A 21,106-nucleotide genomic window follows, 5' to 3' on the forward strand; every position below is an offset into this window, starting at 1 on the left:
GAGGAGCTGGATGCGCAGTCCCAAATTCAGGCAACGACCATTTCATAGCCCTGCTTGGGCTCCACGTCTCTGGCCAGCGCCTGTGTTACTCACTGGTCAGGGCTGACCGGAGCACTGCGTGCTGTGCTTGGGTGAGTCAGCTCGCCAGAGGGAGACCGCGCTCGGGCCGTTCCCAAGGAACAAGAGGGAAGCTCTGAGTCAAGCTGCTGCATATCCCGGCAGGACTCCCTCTGAGGGGGAGAGATGCAGACAGGAGCTGCGGCTGAAACTGCAGCTCTGCTGGCTCCACAAAGCAGTGTGCTGCTTGCCATTCTCCCCAGGACCTGCTCTGAGCTGGGTCAGACATAGCGGGGTGAGATCCAGCCCTTATGCAGCATTTTATACCGTCAAAGCACAGCCTAGAATCACCAGAGAATTCCACTGGACCTATAACAAAGACAACAGGCCCACTGAGAATTGAGGTTCAGTGAGAGCAAGAAGGCCAAAAAGACATGCAACGAGTTATAAATTTAAGGAATCTGCAGTTAATCTTCCACTAACTTAACTGACTTCCTGCAGGAAGCTCTCCATGCTACACACAGACCTCGACCTCTTCATATCAAGCCAAGAGTCAGCTAGGGCCAGACTCTTTGTTTAAAAATGCCAAGGAAGAAACCCACAACACTAAGAAAACGCTCTAGACTGCTGCTTACCCTCACACTTCATACAAAGCCAAAGCCAGGGTGAGATTTCACACAGCCACACAGTGCCTATGGAAGCAGTCCTAGCCTCACAGATCTTTCCTCTTGCCATCATGGTGTGGAAAATCCGGTCGAGAGCCCTGCTGCGCTCAAACTGCAGGTAGTGTATCTGGGCGCTGAGCAGAACACGTTGCTGTACACTGGTCAGAACAGGGATCTTACATACTGCCTCCCCTAGAGACTCAGCAGTCCAGCATTTGGCATCCTGAGGAGCTATCCCTCCGCCCCCAAGGAAGTATTCTTTTGTGTCTAGTGGAACATTGCACTCAGTCATGCTATTAACCATCCATAAGAGCAAGTTCTTCCATTTAACTCTGGTGAAATCAACAGTTCTGCAGCAGGAATAACCCCAGCTCATTCACTAAGCTTTCTGAACAGCCTGTTCATTGCAAACAAACAGCTCTGTCTGCCTCTGGAAACCTCCCTGCTGAAGCTGCCTAGCTGCCCTCTCCCTGGAAGGGTGCTGGAGACTGTTTCCCTGTGCAGAGCGTACCTCGAGGCCAGGAGTACTTTGCATGCGCTTGCTGTGCCTTGCTCCGTTAGCTAGTTACAGTCCTGGCTGTGCTGCTTTGCTCTTCCGTTGTCAGGCACCAAGGAGAACCGAGGCCCTTTTCCTTTACGCTCTTCTTCCCCACGGGTACTAGTTGCAATTCTCTTCCTTGCCAGGAGAATCTAAATAGTGGCTTTTTGATGAGATCTGCCCTGTGCCCAGCATTTGTTAAAAGTCTTTTATTGAGGCATTGCAGGGCAGTGTGATGGATAGTCCTGGGAGGCACTTTCTGTTGCAATCATCCCCTCTTCTAAACTAATGAAAACGCATTCATCATCACCTATTTCCACAAATGCCCTAAATCTGCAGTTAGCAGCGAGACAACCTCATTTAGACTGGTATAGCAGCAAAGCTCTAATTCTGTCTGTCCCACTCTAGTGAGCGTGTAAAAAGGTCGACTGTATTTAAGAACAGCAGCATTCTAATGCATCACCACTGTGCACTTTCTCATGCCTTCCCTGTTTATGCTTCTCTTGCTTTAAAAGAGAAAAATCCTGTGTTTCAAAAGCCATCACTAAATGGCAAAGCTGCAGTTTTATGTTTGCTTCTGTCTCACAATAACAATTACTGTCAGCAACTGAATAACAGTGACTTCCTTGCTGGAGGAGAAATGCTACTGATTGCAGGTACCTTGAGAGACCTAATTCTTTTGGCAAATGAGGGTCTTAATTATTCATGTGCAGAACATTAATAAAGAGAACACGGGGGGAAATGGTTCACGTGTGAGATCAGGATGAACAAACAAACAAGCAAGCAAGCTTGCAACTTCCCTTTCCCTGCACGAGGTTCTGAATAGTAGTGACAAGTTCGGACCCTCCGTTCTGAATCCAGACCCAAGATGAGGCCCTTCTGACCAGCTCAGCAAGAGGAAACGAAGCTTTGCTATATTACAGGACATGCCAATTATAAAGCTTCAGAAAAAAGGATGTGTTCAATGCAACCTCCACCTGGCAGATGCCAACAGGCCTCCCCGGCTCAACAGGAATGTAAATCCAATCCAGACCTAGAGCAGGCCTGGGAGTCAAAGTGCAAGACCACTGCCAGCTCTGCCACTGACTCACCGTGCAGCCTCCCACACCTCTCTGGGCTTTGATTCTTCCTCCTCCACAAAGTAGGTAATTACCCTCCCTGAAAGGCTGTGGGACTTAAATTACTAGCATCTATAAGGTTCCTGGAGAGCCAAGAGAAGAAAAGAGTAGTACAGGCCAGACTGCTTAATACACTAAGTCTATGAGTGATTATAAATAAAAGGTAAATTTTTTTCTTCTCAAAATGCCTCTGCAGAGCCCCCCGGTAATGACTGTTGTGTTGTTAGGCAGCCTCACAGCACAGTTACTTAACAGATTGATATCCGTATTTCTGTGAGAAGACCTAGTTCTGGCTGAAGCAAGTCCTTGATGGAGTGAAAGCAACTAGGCGCTTTGTGTTAAGTGGCCAAAGGTTCAAACTTATGGGATTTTGTAATTAAATGGCACCAATAATGGAAAATAGGTGACCTAACCCTTTTGAGCTCCCTGCATCTGGGCTGAGAAGATCAGCTGTTCTGTTACTCAGAGGATAGGTTATTTTTAGTTCAGAAATGGTCTGTTTACACTTCACAGCACAGGCAAGCATACTCTGTGAGTGTAACCCCCCCAAACACACACACACGCATACGCTGGAAGGCGATTTCCGTGTGCACCAGAGAAGGCAATTAAATGTGTATTTTGGAAAGTGTCCATAAACACATAATAAAGCCCCGAACTCCAATGAATGAAGTTCACAGTCTCCTTTCCCAGAGTAATTTATTCTTGTTGTTAGATTGTGGTGCGTGAAGGCAGTTTCTGCGCTGAGGGAAAAGAGCATGAGCTACAGCAGTAACCACCTCTGCCCAAGATCCTGCCTCATCCATCAGCTTCCCTCCACCCTACCAAAAAGCAGCAGCTGGAATAAGGCTGGAAATGAGACACTTGTGGTAAGAGTGAGCAACGCTCCAGACACAAGAGATGTGGCGGCTCCAGCAACAGGTAATCCAAAGGAGCAACACTTGCAAGCTCCATCCAGCTCACAGTTGAAGCACAGTTCACAGCCACTCAGCTCCCCAGGGACTGCTGACTCCAAGCCTGGGAAGTGAGAATCAAAGATACCAAATTCATTTGCCTCAGATGCCACTGTCAAATGTCAGTTCTAGCTGTAGGAAGTTTCCATGTGGAAGGTGTCAGGGCATTAGCATTATCTCTGTGCCCACAGGAGAAGGCTCTGCAGTCTGCAGAACCAGCTGTTCCAGGGAAATATGTCCCCTCTGCAGGTCGCCAGGACTTTACAGGCTGCCACAAATGGGAATTGTCAGCGCTTTCTGAAGCAGCCCATGCCATAGTCCGCATGCACATGACACTGTGTGCGCCAGAGAGAACAGGGCAGCCTCTCTGCTTTACCACTAGTGGTTCACCTCGTTATTAGCTTATTTCTCCCAAGGGCTAGTAGAACAACAAGTGAGAGAGGTTGCTATATCAAGGCTATGCCTTCTGTTTCCATCAGTGCTGGGCTAACAGAGTTTCAAATCACAGCAGGCAACAGACAGAAAAAGGCATGCGGGAGAAACATCATTTCACTCTACTGGTTGGAGAGATTAATGCCCTGACGGAGGTACGGACTGATGAAGACAATGACCAAATGTAGAGATTGGTGGCATCAGTGCCACATCTCCTGCGCTCTCAACAGGGGAGCAGCATGGCGTGTGATGTTTGTGCTCAGGGTTGCAAGAATGACCCTGTGAAATACCTTATGCTATAACAGAAAGACTCTATGAAATACCTTATGCTATAACAAGCTCAGATCTTGGCATGTATAAAAGAAGGAATTGGATGGGAGTAGCCTATGGTTTGTTTTACTAGTGTGAAAATCAAGCCCAGTAGCTCCAGTCTCCACTCACATGACACTTGCACAAAGCTGCTTGACTCAATGAGCAAACTGGAGAGATGAGGACAAGCTGCTGCAGCAGGTTAGTGCTGCACTCGTTGCTTCTCTTTGCAAGACCAAGGCAGAGTTTCCTACTCCTCAACAACCGCTGCCCCCCCCAGAGGTGACAGGAATCAAGAGCAAGTCACGTAGGGGCATGTTCCCAGGGGAGAGCTGCTGCAAAGAGTGAGAGAGAGGTATGAATTAAACAGACCCAGGAGGCAGATTTTCTTAGCATGAAAGGAAAAAAAGAAAAAATCCCCAACATTTCTTCCCTCTCTCCCTTTTTGGGGTCCTGACATTGGTAGCGAGGAAAAGGGGATGGGGAGGTTACAACATCAGCCACCTCATACCTAGAGTAAAGACACACATGTCCAGACAGCTGCAGACAAGCCGTTAATGAGGGTGTGCCACAGACAAGAAGCTTAATTAATCAGCAAAAACTGGCAGGAAAGAGGCTTAAGGTGCAGCAGGGGAAGTGGTGGTTCAACAAAGAACCTGCAAGAAGCTGGGAAGAGTGCTCTAGAACAGAGAGGAAGCCAAAGCGACGCTGGAGTATTGCAGGGATACAGGATCGGCCCTGCCCTGCCACGGTCACGGGTGATGCTGTTAACAGAGGCACTAATCAACCCTACAAGTGAAGGGAAAACACTGACACTTGGAGCCCTAACGCAGGAGGATCCGCCTGACAGCAGCATCCATCTGGGGCCTGCCTGTCGGGGGGATGAAAGGCTCAGGCCCAGGGCAGCCCTGCCCCTGCACTGTCTCCCTGCTTTCTCAGATGGGATCTTCAACATCCAGCTGCCCAGCCAAGAGGCCCTGTGCCGCGTTTCCTCCCGAACAAGGACGAGAGCCAGCAGCGAGGGAGTCCAGAGCATACAAGCTGCCATCTACCGGCTAACCAGGCAGCGGGGGACCCCAGGACTGCATGCAAGCTGCCCCGGGAGAAAGGCTTAGCGGGGAAAAGGTTGTTCCTGGTAGGAAAGCTTGTTAAGCAGATTTTTAAGGCTTTCAAAATAGCTAAGCTGGTGTTTACAAAGAACATGCAAAGGTAAAAGAGCAGCTGACACAATGCTGGCTGCACCAGCAAGGCATCAGGACACACAGAGCTGGTGCCCGTGCACCAGTTGCCACCCCTGATCCCTCACCGCCTGTGAGGGCAATGCAAGGGCAGCAAATCCTGCCTGGTGCAGGAGCAGGAAAGCCTGGGCTGACCCAAGCAGTGTCAGGCTAAGGCTGCATCCAGACAGCAGACTGGGAGAGATCTTGGATCTACTGTTCTGGCAGCTTCCTAGCCAGAGCGGGTATTTTGAGGGGGGAGCCAAAAACGGCTGCACCTACAGCCAGCAGCAGCAAAGCTAGAATATGGGCTCCAGTGCAGCTCTGCTGTCTCAGCACAGATAAATCACAGCCCAAAGCTTCTCCTAGACCGTTTCACTGCAGCTGCCTTCTCCTTGCCACAGAGATCAGGGGCTTTCCTGGCTGATGCAGTATCCAGTCTGTATGAAGGAGTGCCAGCTCCTGAAGGTGACTGCTGCATTATCGAACCTGTTCCACACTTCCAAGTTTCCTTGCTCTGCAGAACTGCCAGAGTTGAGGATTTATCAAATTTATATCTCACCAAGGAGGATCCTAACCCTGCAGTTTAGAGGAGGCAGCATCTCTCCCCCAGCAAAACTTCTGAGAAGTCCTCAAAAATGTGTCCATTCCTCCCAAAGGAGTGCAGAGATGAGGGGACTGCTCCAGGAACAAGCAAATACTTCCTAAAATGTGCACAGAAACAGCTAGTCTTGGTGTACAGCTACCAGCTGATCAGTGTAAAGACCAGGCAGAACACCCAAGGTGGGAGTCAGAGGAGCTTGGAGCAAGCAGGGCTGGGCAGTGGTTTCTTGTCCAGGGGCAGAGGATCAGGAGGGTTGGCACAGGTGTCCGGTGCACAGCAGGACTGTCCCCTCGCGCACACCCTGGCACAGCCCCCTTGACAGCATCGCGCTTGGCAGCGGCGCGCAGCTGGGTGAGAGAGGAGGCAGCATCAGAGATGCTGAATCGGAAAGGGTTTCCATAGCAACCCAGTGAGGGAAACCCTCCCAGAGCTCCGTCCGTCCTTCAGGGAGACCGGTCTGGAGAGGAGAGAACGGAGTGGGCAGAGCACGTGGAAGGCACACGGCGAGAAGCGGTGCAACAGGGCGAGAGGGAATGGGCACGGCTCAGACGCACTCGGACACAGCAGGGCGTTAAAAGGGGTCCGTTCTCAGAGCTCCTCTTACACCGCCCTAACAGAAGCGTGTGAGCACCTGCCTGCGGGACTGGCATGCAAATCCACAGCCCGCACACAGCAGAGGAGGGCTTTGAGGCTACCAGGACACAGATTTGGGAGGCTCTGTGCTCCTGGATTTTGCCAGCAAGCCTGTGATGAGAAACAAGTCCTTAAATTCATAGGAGAATCCCAAAAGTTTGTGATAATGTTTGGAAACCCCAGGATGGAACATCCTACTTGGAGGATAGTACTGACAGCACATACAGAAATACCACTGGATGTCCTTTGGCCCTGGGCAAGATGTAAATTCCCCTAATCTGGGAATGAAAGACACCTTTCTATGTCTCAATTATCACAGCAACCTCATTTCATACTTGGCCACTCCCAAAACTGATTATCTGAAGCAGGAACAGCTTGTCAAGCCTACAGAGAGCTCTTACTTCCAGCACGTGTCCTACCCTCACAGAGGCAGATGCTCAGGGAAGACAAGGAATGTATTAAAAGGAATTTTGAATAAAGCTTCAAGACAAGAGCCTTGATCAAACTCTACATGTCACATTGTGCTGGAAGATGAACAGAGAAACCCCCACCATGCTGAAGCAGAGACTTCAGACAGCAGGCTAAGAAGTGTTTGTAAGACGGGGGGAAACAACTGACACTCAAAGACAGTACCAATCCCTCTTCAGAAAGGCGAGAGCTGCCTGTCCCAGCGAGCACGTCTCTTTAATCTGCAGCTAACAGTCTTACTCCACAAATTAGCATGTACGTAGCTGTATAAGCATTTAGTATTCAGATAGCATCCATCTGGTACAAACCTATTCGCTGCTGCAGCAGCTGCCACCAGTGTCAGAGAGCCATGCTACAAGGCAGGCTCTTGTGTGCTTTTCCTTCCCAGAGGGCACCCAAGGGGACAAAGTGATAAACACGGTTTGGGCATCTCCGAAACCCCATGCTGTATCACACTCATCTCATCCCACACCTGCTGCCAGATAGCCAAAAAGACAGGTCCTGGCCAAGCCCGCAGTAGCGCTGAGCTCCTGCATGGCCTGAACGCACTGTGAGGCCTGGCTATTCACGGCTGCAGGAAGATCTTCCCTGAGGGAAACACTGGCTTTCCTTTGCAAGACCTCCCTGTGCACAGACCATGCTTTAAGGCAGCCAAAGGCACTGCGGGGACCATACGCTCCCAGGAAAGAAGCTGTGCTCAGGTTGGAATAAAAGACTGCCAGAAGCTTTCCACGGCAGATAGACAGCACCAGGATATAGAACACCCACAACAAGCCGAGTCCTTGTCCAACTGATTTCCTGAAACAAAACTGAAGGTTTCCCATTTTATCTCTAAGCTGTTTCCCTACATGAGGTACTGTTCATTCCCCCGAGAACCCATGACAATGCCTCCGTGTTAGCAGGCGTTAGAGAAGGTCAAACATCCTGTCACCTGTTGCAGTAAGTATTTATTTGGGGCCCGACCAGAGAAACTATTCTTGTAAACCAGAGAACAGAAATAACAGTTCCTCAAACATTAAGGCGCTCATGACAAGACTTGACATCAGAACAGAGCTGGCCAAAACATGTGGCCTGAGCCTGCTCTGGGATTCGAGGCTCTGTGGGGAAGTACTTTTATGCTAAATGATTCTCAGAAGAGCTCAACACACTCTGGCCAGCCTCCTGTTCCAAATATACATGATGCAAATCTGTGCCGGGAGGCCCAGAAGCATACAGAGCAGACTCAAACAGAAACCATTCTGGTTACTCTTGGATGGTACAAAAACAAGGGAGCCCCTCACGGGCTTTTCACTTTCTGCACCAGAAGGGGTCTTTGAACTGACTGATCACTTGGGAAAGCAGGATCAGATCTAAAGTCCCCAGCAGCCCACAAGGATGCCCATGGGGCCCTGAAGGAAGCCATGACTCTGCTACCCACGCTGATCAGCAGTGCTGGAGTCCAAATTGAGACAGAAAATCAGAGGCAAGGGTGCCACACAAATGCATAAAGCAGCATTATCACAAGAAGGCCCCCAGGTCCAACCTCCCTGTGAGTTCCAGGAAATTTCCTCTCAGAAGACCCTGGACTCTGTCAGGCCAAGGGGTTGAGCTCATCTTGTCACAGTGCTTTTAGACTCTGGCTCAGGGGAGAATCTGTTGATATAAACAAGAGTGGAAAGCACCATCCTTTGAAAGGGAAAGAGCAACGACTGAATGAAAAGAGAGAATCCTTATTTCCCTTTGCCTCAACAACAATCTGAGTCTGGCTCTCCTTTGCTTGGGGAAGGAATGTGCTTTTGAAGGACATTCTTCCAGGAGACAGATCCAGCCTTTCAGGATGGGCTCAAGCAACCAGCTTTGTGCAGGAAGGAAAAGTAATGGAGATGGTTTTTCAGGAGGTCTCATCCTCCCTCACCCGTACTCTCCAACACTGATTCGTCAGAATTAAAACCCATTAGGTCCCAGTATCCCCAGAGCAGGGGCAATGTCAGGGTGGTCAGAGCCAACCCGCAGGGCTCCCAAGCTCCCTGTGAGGAGGCCAAAGCAGATTATTTCTCTTCCTTAGTACACAGTCTGTTCTGACGCTCTATCCTCTTCTGTAGTTTCTTCTTCAGTTGCAGTTGCTTTTTCTCCTCCAATGTTTGCTGGATCTTCTCACGGAATTGCTTGTTCTTCTTCTTGATCTTGGCAAGTTCTGCCTTCCTTTTTGCCTCCAGATCTGGATCCTGCAATGGCAAATACCAGGAGATTTGTCATAAGCATAGGCACGGTGCCAGCCCCTTGCCTTTGCCAGGTGCCCATTCTGCTTGCTAGGCAATGACCAAGTAGGCTGTAGAAGTCAGACTATAATCCAATCTTTTCCCATACCAGTCACCCTTTAAGATAAGCTTCACCACCAACAGGGAGGCAGACAAACTTCAGCAGCAAAGAAAGACCTGCCATTCCTTCTCCATGTCAATGGTGTTATACCAGCTACTGATCAAAGCAGTTTATATAGCAGCAACTCTCACCTTCCCTTCAAGGATCATTTGTTTCCGCTTATTTATTTCTTTCTTTTCATCAAAATCCATCCCCTCCAGTTTCTGTCAAAGTAAAAATACAGCAGGTCAATCAGTAATGAAGCACTAGGTCTGACACGGAAAAGCAGTACCACTCTAAGGAGTCAGCAGAGCCTCCTTAGTTTTCACACACACCGTTGGCAGCCTGCAGCCCCTCTCCCCAAAGTATCAGCCTCCAGCCCCAACACTCAGCAGCACAGAAATGCTACGGAAATGTGCAATAATAGAACAAACCCTCTGCTCAGGAACATTTTTTTTAAAGGAAAAAAAAAAAAAAGCCTACATACATTCAAGTGCCTCAACTAGAAAAAGGAACAAAAACTCTCATCTGTGTGCTCAAGAAAAAAGGCTGCATATCCAGACCCACATATTAGACTGTGACAAATCTCATGGTTACACCAAGCTACCCAAAGTTTCCAGTCCTCTGAGCAAAGGGGCTTATGTTTGCATACTTACTATTTCACACTCCCTCCTGGTGATGTACACCTGGGTGAGGATGTCAAGCACAAAGCGCTCCTCCACAGAGAACTCCTGCAGCTTCAGCTCTAGATCAGGTCAAGACATTTACAGAACGTGGTTTGTTACAAAATGCAGCATCAAATTCTCAACTAGTGAAAATCTCGACTAGTGAAAGTTTCACCAACTGTCAGTGGAATTGTTGCTGTTTGCTTTGATCATTATGACTTTGGCAGTCCTACAACACAGGATTAAATTCTCCCCTCTGCCCACGATTCCCTATAGCACAAGAGGTTGCCTTTATTAGGTCTACTTCCAAACACAAAGGAAACCTGAATCTGTGCAAAGACAGTCTTCTTTCCGTACACTTCATACATAGCACTGAGTCAGGAAGAAAGGAAAGGAGGAGTTGGCTGCTCTAAGAAAAACATTACAGAGCAAGCTCTACAGACTGTTTCCCCTCCACCAGAAATAGCAGAAAGAGAAACATGCTTATGTCTGGCACACACAACAGCAAACTCAAAGCTCGCAGATTCAAGTGCTTCTGCTCTTTTCCAAGCCTTGGCCACACAATCAGGAAATACAGGCTGTTTTTATGCTAGTGTTCCAGATCATATACCCTGCCCTGTGAAATTAGGGCTGCAATACCACCAGTACAGAGGAGCATGCATCATCCCACATGTTAGCAACATTAATGCTCTCCACTTACTGATTTCATCCTCAATAGCATGTACCAGATGGATGTCGTACTGCGTCACCATTGTAATAGCTATTCCGTGCCGACCTGGAGGATGAAAACACAGTAATATATGAACCTTGACAAGCAGAGAAAAACGAAGCCTAATCCGTGCCAGATTCCATCCACCCCTGTGTGTCAGCCTGGCACGTTATGGTGACGGGGTTCTCTGAAGAAGGACCTTTACTTGCTCTGCAAAATCAATTAGCTATTGGTGCAGATCAGACACAGCTCAAGGTGAACCATCAATGCAATCTCAGGGCAGGATACTGAGCCACTGATCTGAGTAGATCTGATGCTGACTGAAAAGACTGCACTGCAGCTGCTGCAAACCCTCCTCAATCCCAGTTCTAGCCAGCTGCAGTATTATCTTGTGGCACATGGTTTTCCCTGCTCACCCGCACGGGCTGTCCGGCCGACCCGGTGAATGTAGATTTTTGGCAAGCCTGGAGTATTGTGGTTGATGACAACTTGTACTGCAGGAATGTCTAAGCCTCTGGGACACAGAAAAGAAAACAGAGCAGAAGCTGAAAAACACCATTTTAATACTCTACTCTCCCCAAGAGCCCAATATTTTCATGAATATTGCTTTTATTAACTCAAGCTTATTCTAGGAAAAACCCTCTCCTCGCACTACTCTCCAACAACCACAAAACAGGATGGTCTGCCATGCACGTTAGCCTGTAGCCTGACCAACTGCCTGCTGCTCCCTCCTAGACCCAGATGACAAGCCAAGCCTCACAGAAATCATTCTCCTGCTATAACACAAACACATGCTCCTGCTACAGCAAAACACAGCAAAATCAGAGCTATTTTGTATACAAATGAGCTCCAAAATACATCTTGAAAATATTCCATAATCAAAGGGAACAACCCTATCCTACCCAAGTAGGGATTAGAAGGAATTTATAACTCCCCTCTTGCTAAACCCACCCTAACCTCCACAGTGATTCTGGTGCTTAAAAAACACGCTTAAGACCTTTAGTAACACAGAACAATTTTCCAATACCTGGCAGCAACATCAGTGGCAATGAGAATCCTAAAGATGCTGGATTTGAACTTTGCTAAAGCCGCAAACCGCTGCCGCTGTAAAGGTAAAGTCGAGATCAGAGATATTGCGATCCTCAGGAGCTGCGTGCCCTGGACAAACGTCTGGCTCAAGGATGCAGCTATAAGCACCCATCTCCCAGACCTGCCCTATCACTCACCTGTTTCATCATGGAATGCAGAGCTACCGAAGGGAAGTTGAACTTCCTAAGCATCATGTTCAAGACTTGGCAGTCCCTTAAGGCAAAAATACATTTCCCTGTTATGTTCTGTGCCTTCAAAAGTAGATGGATCAGAACAGAGGCTGGGGTTCCTCCAGAGTCTCTCACAGTACAATCACCACAGTGTAGTTAGTTACCGAAGCATTCTGACAGAGGTGAGGAACAGGACACTCACTCTACACTCAGCACCCACTCACCCCTAAGACAGTGACTGGATCCCTGTATGTATCCAGGGGAATGTCACCAGCACCATACGTAACCCCCTGGAACTAAAATTCTAAAGAAAGAGAATGGTATGGAAGAGCAGACAGTGCTATTTTCCCCATCCCTTTTCCAGTATCCATCAGCACAAGCAAGGGAAGATCAAGGGAGGCAAAGCAGCTTGACGCTCTGGGGAGTTACATTTCTAGACACTCCTTCACCCCGTTTGCCTGAAAGAAAAAGTGTTCATCCACCAAATTTCAGCATTGAATAAGGAAACAATCGCCATCCCAGACTAACAAACAATAAACGTTAATTAGAAATGCAAAGGCACATCTACAGTAAGAGCAATCACAAGGAGCAACTTGACTCACTTGCAGGTTTTGGTAAAGACAATAATAGACCAGTCTTCATGCTCATCCTGAAAGGTCTGGATTAAATGGACAAGGTATGCGTCCTTGACTGTCTCTGGCACAAGCAAGTAGCGCTGGTCCAACTCATCCACTGTCCGCACGCTGTAGAAAGGGGAAGACAAGGCACCAAAAAAGCACAGGTTTGACAAGCAAAGATGAAACGTGAGAGAGACAAGACAGTTAGGAAACAAGGTACCAGAGAGGAAGGATGATCCCACACGCAGCAGAGCAAGTGAAGACTTACTCTGACAAAGCCTCCCAGAAGAAAGGCTCGTTTGTGGCAAGACTCTTCAGCTCATTCAGTGTATCAGTTAGTGTGGCACTGAAAAGCAATGTTTGTCTGCGTGCTGGAACAGCTGCTAGAATCACCTCCAGGTCCTCAGTGAAGTCAGTACATTCCTGCTCCAGTAGCCGGTCAGCCTCATCCAAAACCTAGGCACACCCAAAGATAACCAAAGAGCAGATTGTTTGCACTCACACCTGTGGAGATAGGAACCTGAAAAGCAGAAAGAAAACTGAAAAGCTGCCTTACCAAGAACTTTATCTTTTTAAGGCTGAAAGTGTTGGAACTGCGGAGGTGATCTGCCAACCTGCCAGGTGTAGCAATGACAACATGGGGTTTACGGGAGAGCTCCAGTGCCTGGGCCACCATGTCTGAAACCAGAGCCACAAAGCCAGGTTATGGGCAGCTGAACATGGACCCTAGATAACATTTAGTCTGTAAGATTGGAAAACACAACACTTCTAATTTCTGCTACCCTCACACAGCCTTAGGCACAGGATAACAGCTTCACAGCAAGAAAAAAAAATACTGCATGTAAGTACTGCATCCTTGCTACAAAAACAGCTGCTCACATTTAGGGGGACACTCCCAGTTTAGAGATAAATTGCACACGACTCTACCCATAGGGACAAAAAGACAGCAAAACTCTCTAACACTGATTATATATCCCCATCTAGCTGCGGGGGGGAACAGGCAGCCAAAAGGGAGGCTCTTTCTGACGCACTTCAGAGAGTTTTGCCCCCAGTTGCTCACCCGCTGTTTTATTCTCTACCAGCCCGGCCTCTGCCAGAGATAGAGGGGACCAGCCAAGGCAGCGCCACTCACCCAGGCCGCCCACGACGACGCAGTCCTTCAAGCCGAGGGGCTTCCCCAGGACGCGGAACTGCTCGGCGATCTGGTAGGCCAGCTCCCTGCCGGGGTGGGGGGAGAGGAGAGAGAGCGAGAGAGAGCTCAGGCGCGGCCGGGCGGGGGGCGGCCCCGCGGGCCGGCGCTCCCCAGGGCCCCTCGCACCTCGTGGGCGTCAGCACCAGGCAGAAGATGCCGTAGGGGTCCTCGGAGAGCGCCTGCAGCACGGGCAGCACGAAGGCCGCTGTCTTCCCGCTGCCGGTCTTGGCGCAGCCCAGGCAGTCGCGACCTGTGAGGGAGGTGGAGGCACACGGGCCCTTAACGGTCGCCGGCAGCCGTTAACGGTCGCCGGCAGCCCCTGACGGCCGGCGAGCGGCGGCGGCCGCACTCACCCTGCAGCACGGGCGGGATGCAGGCGGCCTGCACGGGCGTGGGCCGGCTCAGCCCCACCTGCCGCGCCTGCTCCGCCAGCCACGGCGCCAGCCCCAGCTCCCGGAACGCCGCCATGGCCGCGCCGCCGCGTCGCGCGTCACCGCGCGTCACCGCCCTGCCCGGCCGCCTCATTGGCTGCCCCCTCTCGGCCGCTCACTTCCGGCGCCCGCGCGGGCGTCATCCCCTCTTGGCGCGCCCATTGGCTGGGGGTGGGGAGCGGCGCGGCGACTCCGGCTCCCGGCAGCCCTCGCGGCCCAGCTGCTTCCGGAGACGTGTCTGAGGGGAGGGGAAATGGCGGCCGGGGCGGGCGCGGGCCCCGCCGGCCAGGGCGGCGACGCGGACGAGCTCTTCGACGTGAAGAACAACTTCTACATCGGCGCCTACCAGGCCGCTATCAACGAGGCGCAGCGGGTCAAGGTAGGCGCGCAAGAAGGGGGCCCCGGCGCCGGTTCCCCCCCCCCGCCCCGGTCCCTCTCCCTGGGGCCGGCCTCCCCTCAGTCGCAGCGCCGGCTCCTCCGCCCTCCCCCTCCGCCCCACACCTCGCCCCCGGCTCTCTGCGGTGCCGCTGAGGCCGGTGGCGCTCCGGGAATGGGGGTGCGCAGGAGGACTCGTCCCGCGGCGCAGCGTGGCCTGGGGGTCGCGCGCCTGGGGCTGCGCTGCTCTGGGCTCGGGTTGTGGCTGCGCGGGTTGCTGAGAAACGTCTTTCTTGTCGTCTCTTCAGCCGTCTACTCCGGAGAAGGAGGTGGAGAGGGATGTTTTCTTATTCCGAGCCTACATCGCCCAGGTGAGGTTTGAAGTGCAGCGTGTGCAGCAGCTGAGCCTGACTGCGGGGCTGGAATTGGGAACTTGTGAACCTGAGTCCTGCAAATTCAGTGTCCTGCTGTTTGTGCTAACTGCTCCTTCGCTTTTGGGATGTAATGACTTCGCTAATAGTAGCGCAGTTATGAATGTGTCGTGTCTAGGGTAATTGCGACCTGAACAGACCTCTCTCTGAGAGGCATTTGTTTTTAAAGAAAGTGTATAGGGGAAGTAGTCCTCTATAGGGTTTTAAAATCTGGCTGTGTTTGTGGAGTGTGATGGGAGACATAGAATCAAAAAGGAAAAGAAGAATCCTATTTTAAGGTTTCATAGAATGAACTGTTCCTGCCTGTGTTCTTAAAATGAATGAATTCTAGTTTCTTCTTTGTCTTTAATAGAGAAAATATGGTGTTGTCTTGGATGAAATTAAAGCTAATGCTAGTCCTGAGCTCCAAGCAGTAAGGATGTTTGCTGAATATCTTTCAAATGAGAGTCAAAGGTAAGTCTGATAATAAGTTATAATACTCAAATGTTATCTGTCAGGAAATACGTTTCCATATTGAAAGTTTCTAATGAAGTGTGATCTGTTTGTGGTATTTACTCTCTGTGGTTCTGCAGTGAATCTCAAAAAAGTAAAACTTTAGGGGATGGACTCTTTCTGCATTGTTTAGCAAGAACACTTTCAAGTTCTTACTGCTGTTCTTCACAGGGATGCAATTGTCGCTGATTTGGACAAAAAAATGGCAAAAAGTGTTGATATAGCTAATACTACTTTCTTGCTGATGGCTGCTTCCATCTATTTCCATGACAAAAATCCCGATGCTGCTTTGCGCACTCTGCATCAAGGGGAAAGCTTGGAATGGTAAGCGTAACTCAATATGGCATCATCGAGGTGCATGTTAGCAAACTCTGTTGTCTAAGAAGAGTTGCAGTAGAAGCGGCAGAGGTCTGGCTTGTCTCTAAAAAGCTTTGAAACTATTAAGAAACTCTTTTGAGGATTGCCTATAAGGAATAAGTGACTTGGTGTTTGTCCTGTATAAAGTATACTGTTGGCTCATGAAACTTAAGAATCTGATTTGTTAAGCAGTGTGTGTTCGTGATTGTTGAAATGAGCATTATGGCATTACAGCAACAGAAGTATTTCGGAGCTAGGACCAAGCTTCCCTGTTCTGTGTCCCACTGGTTGTTCTCCCTGCTTTACTGGTTTTCTACTGCAGGGAGACTTTTGTCCGCTAATATGTTTATCTGCTATGCAGCCAGTTTCCAAGCAGAGTGTAGGGAGCAGTAAAACGTGCAGCTGTGAAAATCAGTTTGCTTTTGTTCCTTACAGCATGGCAATGATGATACAGATTCTGCTGAAACTTGACAGGCTTGATCTAGCCCGGTAAGTTTGCCCCTTGCATGCACTCCTTTGATTCTGAACAGTGTTCTTGCAGTGGGTTTAAAATTTTCTTTTTTAAAAAAAAGTCTTTGATAAGAGAATTTTGATCGCCTAGCAGTGCTTTAACACATGCAATGGGCAGAAGAAGCTGTGTTCTGTGGGTATGGGCGTGCTGTGCAAGTTTCTTGTTCTTCATGGTGCAAGAGCTTTGGACATGATACAGCTGGATACAGCTAAAGGAACAAACTGTCTTCTAGGCTTAATCTCACCTTTGCTGGATTTGAAACTCCAGTCCTGGATTATTGGCTTCCGAAACAGAAGTTAAACGGGGAGGGAGCACTCTTCCACAGACTGTTGTTTCAGCAAAATATAAAAGCTTTGTGCCACATTACCAGGTTGCTGTGGCTGTTGTGCTATAGAGATAGAAGAGTTGACAGAGGAAACTACAGCCTTTGTATCTGAAAGAACTCTAGAGGACACGTTGTCTCTCTGTTACCTGGCTTCTGCTTTTGCTTCTGCAGCAAGGAACTTAAGAAGATGCAGGAGCAAGATGAAGATGCAACTCTTACTCAGCTGGCTACTGCCTGGGTGAACCTAGCCATAGTGAGTATCTTCAGGAGGGATCCCTAGTGTGCAACACCTGAGGAAACATTGTCCAAAATTATAGCGCTGACCTGAGACTCCCTGTTGTGTTCATGATTGCTTTCAGAAAAGCATGTGGTTTGGAGGTGGGGGGGATTGGGGAGTGGTTTGCTTTGGTTTTTGAGGAGGGGGTAGAAATTCTTGATTTCTCCTGGTCAATGTTACCATGAAATAAATGTATTTTTCCTTCAAATACCCAGATAATATTTGCCACTGACTTTGCGGGCTGCCTGGTTGTTTTGACTCTTGGTCTTCTCGTACGTGCTGCTTAGCCTTTACCTCACATAGGGAGGAGCTAAGCTACAGTTATTTAACTCATAAAATATCATAACGTAAAATGGAAAGCTGCTGCGTGACTAGCATCCAGGCCTTGCAGTTAAACTCTGAACAAAAATGTAATTCTCTGCTCATAACAGACTGTCTTCAAGCATATTTGTGACTCTAGGAATAACAGAACAGCCCTAGCTAAACTCGGTTTCAGTGAAATGAACTTGATAGAACTAGCTGCCATGACTCCTTGCTTGCTGAGAAAAGGAAACCAGAGCTGAGGGCAAAGATATTTGGCACTATAAAATCTCTCATGCATAGTTCTTGCTTTACAATAGTGTATGACTATGTTTTTCTTAAGATCTGACTTTTCACTAAGGATCCCACACTCATGCAATCCATTGAAGCTGCTGCATGTAAAACCTTTCTGAAACTGGAACTTTCTGAAAAGCAAGGTGGCCGTACATTCATTTAGTTATGAAATCTCATTTCATAATGCCTTATTACCTCAAGCATCTGAAGTGGTTCTTTTTTTTTTTTTTAATGGAAACATGAATCTTCTGATCATTTAAGTGGTTCTTAATGTTTACTATTCTTTTATTTCTTTCATCTACAATGTTTTATAGTGATCTGCTGTGGTAAGGAGATCCCATGAATGCCAACAGCTGTTAGTTTTGGTTCAAGGATATACAGCTGCCTTAGCATTACGTAGTGGAACTATAGCTAATTTGTCTCCTCTCTGCAGGGTGGTGAGAAGTTGCAAGATGCCTATTACATCTTCCAAGAGATGGCAGATAAATGCTCCTCCACCCTTCTCCTACTTAATGGACAAGCAGCCTGTTATATGGCTCAGGGCAAGTGGGATGATGCAGAGGGAGTACTTCAGGAGGCACTGGACAAGGTATTTTCTATTTTTGGAGGCAGATTAGCTTGAGTTCATACACCTTTCATAGGCATATGGAGCGAAATAGCAAGGACTTTCACCATTCTGCTTCATGAAAGCATTGCTAAGGGTTGTTGCTGTTAATACCTACTTTTTCTTCTGCTTTGCCTTCTCCAGTAAAGTGAGTTATGAATTTGGCAGGTAAGATTGGCTTTCACTTGCAACACTGTGCAAGCTGTTACTGCTAATCACAGTAGAGGTAAGTCAGATGAATCAGATGATTTTTTTTGTTTTCAGGACAGTAGCCATCCTGAGACTCTGATTAATTTTGTTGTCCTGTCACAGCACTTGGGCAAACCACCAGAGGTGAGGCTCATTTTATTCTCAGCAAGCAGAGTGTGCTGAACTTGTTCCTATTGTGGAGGGCAGGCTGTATATTCCTAGTGCACTTGGTAGCTTTACTTAAGTTTTGAGATCTTACGTGTTCTCATCAGGACTAGTATTAACAATTCTTTTTTTCCCCCCTGTGTTTTCAATATTCAGTAGTGTTTATGGAAGTACAGTTGTTGTATACTTGAGAGGAAAGCCTGGGTGAAAAACTAGCTCCTGAGTTCTGGGCCTGGTTTTCACTGACTGTTATCTTTGACTTGCTATTTAAGGTCTATTTTAAAGTGTGGAGTCTCCACAGGTCTTAATGTTTTTACTTGGGACCATTAGCATTGAGAATATTAAGAAAATTAGATCTTTACTCCTGAAAATAAGTTCCCTGAAGTGTCTTGTTTTAAACTGTTGACTTTTCCTCATCTTATCTTAATATTTAAATTTGTCTATCTCATCCCTTCAGGTAACAAATCGCTACTTGTCACAGTTGAAAGATGCACATAAAAACCATCCATTCATAAAGGAGTATCAGGCAAAGGTACTAGTCACTTTCTAATGTAAAAGCAGATTTATTGTGGGCTTGTACTATCTGATGGAGCAAGTGGATTCTTAAGTAAACGTGATTACAATTCTGAGCAGGGCAAGTTGATGTTCTTTCTCAGATGTCATGAGAGGGAAATATTAGCCACATGTGAAACAAAGGAGTGATGTACCTAAAACCTAGTGACCTCTTGAAATAAAGGTCTGTGGTTTGAGGTCTTAGTCTGAGTCGGAAGTTTGTTACCATCAGATACGCTTAAATAGGAGAACATCCTTCTAAAACAGAATTTTGGGAGGAAACGGGGGAAGGATAATAGGGAAGAAGAAATGGAACAAATGGAAAAAAAATAAAAACAAATTGATATAGGCAGTCTTGCTTCTTAAAATTGTTTATGCCTTAATGAGATGTGATTATGTTCAGCTCAGTGGTAGTGCATGTCTCATTAAATTTACAGTTAAGTTCAAGATTTGTTCATTTTATTTTTGTTTTTGGTTTGGAGGAGAATGATTTTGACCGGCTAGTCATGCAGTATGCCCCCAGTGCATGAGGAGAAGGGAAGGAGGCTGCGGATCTGCTCTACGGTACCTTGGGAACTGGGGTGATGTGCAAAGCCTCTCTAGCAACATGGAAAACATTCCCTCTGCAAGTCGGTCTGGCTTTTCTCAGCACGGGTGGGGTTTTGCAATGCAGGGAGCCAATACTAATCTTGTGTATAACTTGTAGACACTTGAATTTGGTAGCTGAAAAGCCTGTGTTGTGACTTAGCTGGGTCCTGAACTCTGTTTAAAATACAGTGTGGATCAACAATATGCAACACTGTACCTTAAACATTCCTAATAAAACCTTTTCTGGATCTGTGTGGCCCTTAATTTGCATTCTGGAATTCAAGTAATTCCCCTCTGATTGAGCCCTGCCATACGTATTGAGGATATACTTGTGGGAAGAGTATGAAGGTTAACTTTAAGTATCTACCTTCAATACATGGGTGAATCCTGAGTTATGGCTGTTGTCTCAGTCTGACTGGTGACTCTTCTATTAACTTCGGTGTCCTCCATAGAAAGGATGCATGGCTGTAGTGGGATACTGCTGGTAAGAGGGGAAGTGTCCCCAGAATAGTATCAGCCATGATCTTAAGGTGATAAAATCTAGTAGTTCGTGTCCTGGAAACAGGAAAACATTAGATCTCCTTAACAAAGTACATCCTGCAATACATGTGAAAGTGCACTTGCCCCTGGTCACTTGCAAAAATTGTAACAGCTGTTGAACCTGGCATGTCCTGGAACATATGTGATATGACATCGTGTATTTTTTTTTTCTGTAGCTTTTGACTCCTGAACAGCAATTCAGACAACTGGCTATATTGAGCAATTGTGTTATGTGAGAAATGTAAAGAGCAGATGTCCAAGTGGAACCCTTAGTTGAGACCTTCTAAACTCAATATTATCTTTTGAATTTTGTTTGGGGAGGGGGAGAAGAGGAGTTTATACTACACTGTAAATGTGTCTAACTGGCGTTTCCTTTGTGCCCACCTCGGCTGTGATCGCTGTGAAAGGGCTCATTGTCTCTTTCCTTGGCTTGCTTAGCAAGCAGCTATTTCCAATGAGGGGTTATTCATGGTCCAGTCTTGAATGAATGTTTCCTTTGTGAAGCTGTCTGAGGGAGATGTGAAAGGGGCTTGTGTTTTCAGTGCAGCCATTGCCCACTTGATGGGCCATGATAAATTGACTTAAAAATGTAAACAATAAAAGCAAGTGCCATAGTAGGAGCCAGGGCTGTCAATGTGAAAATAGGGGAACATGTTGTTCAGACCTCCAAGAGGAATGAGTTTGTGTTCTCTAATTGGTCTGGAACACCAGTGAGAAAAGATCTAGAGAACGTGAAGGCAAAATGGCTCTCCCCAAAGCAGCTGTGATCAGAGCAACGACTTTTAAGTGGCATAGAGCTCATTTATATTTTCTTTCTCCATCAAGCTGGTTCAAGTTACAGTTCCATAGATGGGTTTCCTATTCATGAATGCCTATGTCTTTTTCTTTTCCCTTTTTCCCCCTTC

The 21,106-nt window shown here is 47.7% G+C and overlaps 2 protein-coding genes across 3 annotated transcripts; one reads left to right on the forward strand and one right to left on the reverse strand.

Annotated features, from left to right (window-relative positions):
* Window positions 1-7,918: 7,918 nt before the first annotated feature.
* DDX49 (DEAD-box helicase 49) lies at window positions 7,919-14,238 on the reverse strand. Its single transcript, XM_062596093.1, has 13 exons — window positions 14,124-14,238; window positions 13,897-14,020; window positions 13,711-13,796; window positions 13,135-13,256; window positions 12,847-13,034; window positions 12,564-12,704; window positions 11,929-12,004; window positions 11,730-11,806; window positions 11,119-11,216; window positions 10,694-10,768; window positions 9,985-10,073; window positions 9,481-9,552; window positions 7,919-9,195 (listed from the first exon to the last, which is right to left on the reverse strand). Exons 1-13 carry the CDS (start codon window positions 14,236-14,238, stop codon window positions 9,019-9,021), a joined length of 1,440 nt encoding a protein of 479 aa, XP_062452077.1. The 3' UTR covers window positions 7,919-9,018.
* Window positions 14,239-14,422: 184 nt separating this feature from the next.
* COPE (COPI coat complex subunit epsilon) lies at window positions 14,423-19,909 on the forward strand. Of its 2 annotated transcripts, XM_062596129.1 has the most exons (10): window positions 14,423-14,580; window positions 14,885-14,947; window positions 15,360-15,460; window positions 15,671-15,823; window positions 16,292-16,345; window positions 16,864-16,945; window positions 17,997-18,152; window positions 18,432-18,500; window positions 18,979-19,053; window positions 19,556-19,909. In XM_062596129.1, exons 1-10 carry the CDS (start codon window positions 14,455-14,457, stop codon window positions 19,601-19,603), a joined length of 927 nt encoding a protein of 308 aa, XP_062452113.1. In that variant the 5' UTR covers window positions 14,423-14,454; the 3' UTR covers window positions 19,604-19,909. The 2 variants fall into 2 exon arrangements, with proteins under 2 accessions (XP_062452113.1, XP_062452114.1); XM_062596130.1 differs by lacking the exon at window positions 18,432-18,500.
* Window positions 19,910-21,106: the final 1,197 nt, after the last annotated feature.

Source organism: Rhea pennata, chromosome 27 (genome assembly GCF_028389875.1).
Source record: "Rhea pennata isolate bPtePen1 chromosome 27, bPtePen1.pri, whole genome shotgun sequence".
Lineage (NCBI taxonomy): Eukaryota > Metazoa > Chordata > Aves > Rheiformes > Rheidae > Rhea > Rhea pennata.

Coding starts and splice junctions, on each gene's coding strand:
- DDX49 (XM_062596093.1), bottom strand. CDS start 14,238: ATGGCGGCGTTCCGGGAGCTGGGGCTGGCGCCGTGGCTGGCGGAGCAG. Junction 12,705..12,846: donor TTCTGGGAGGCTTTGTCAGA/GTAAGTCTTCAC, acceptor CCCTTTCTACAG/CGTGCGGACAGTGGATGAGT. Junction 11,217..11,729: donor GCCACTGATGTTGCTGCCAG/GTATTGGAAAAT, acceptor TCTGTGTCCCAG/AGGCTTAGACATTCCTGCAG.
- COPE (XM_062596129.1), top strand. CDS start 14,455: ATGGCGGCCGGGGCGGGCGCGGGCCCCGCCGGCCAGGGCGGCGACGCG. Junction 15,824..16,291: donor CAAGGGGAAAGCTTGGAATG/GTAAGCGTAACT, acceptor TGTTCCTTACAG/CATGGCAATGATGATACAGA. Junction 16,346..16,863: donor GACAGGCTTGATCTAGCCCG/GTAAGTTTGCCC, acceptor TTGCTTCTGCAG/CAAGGAACTTAAGAAGATGC.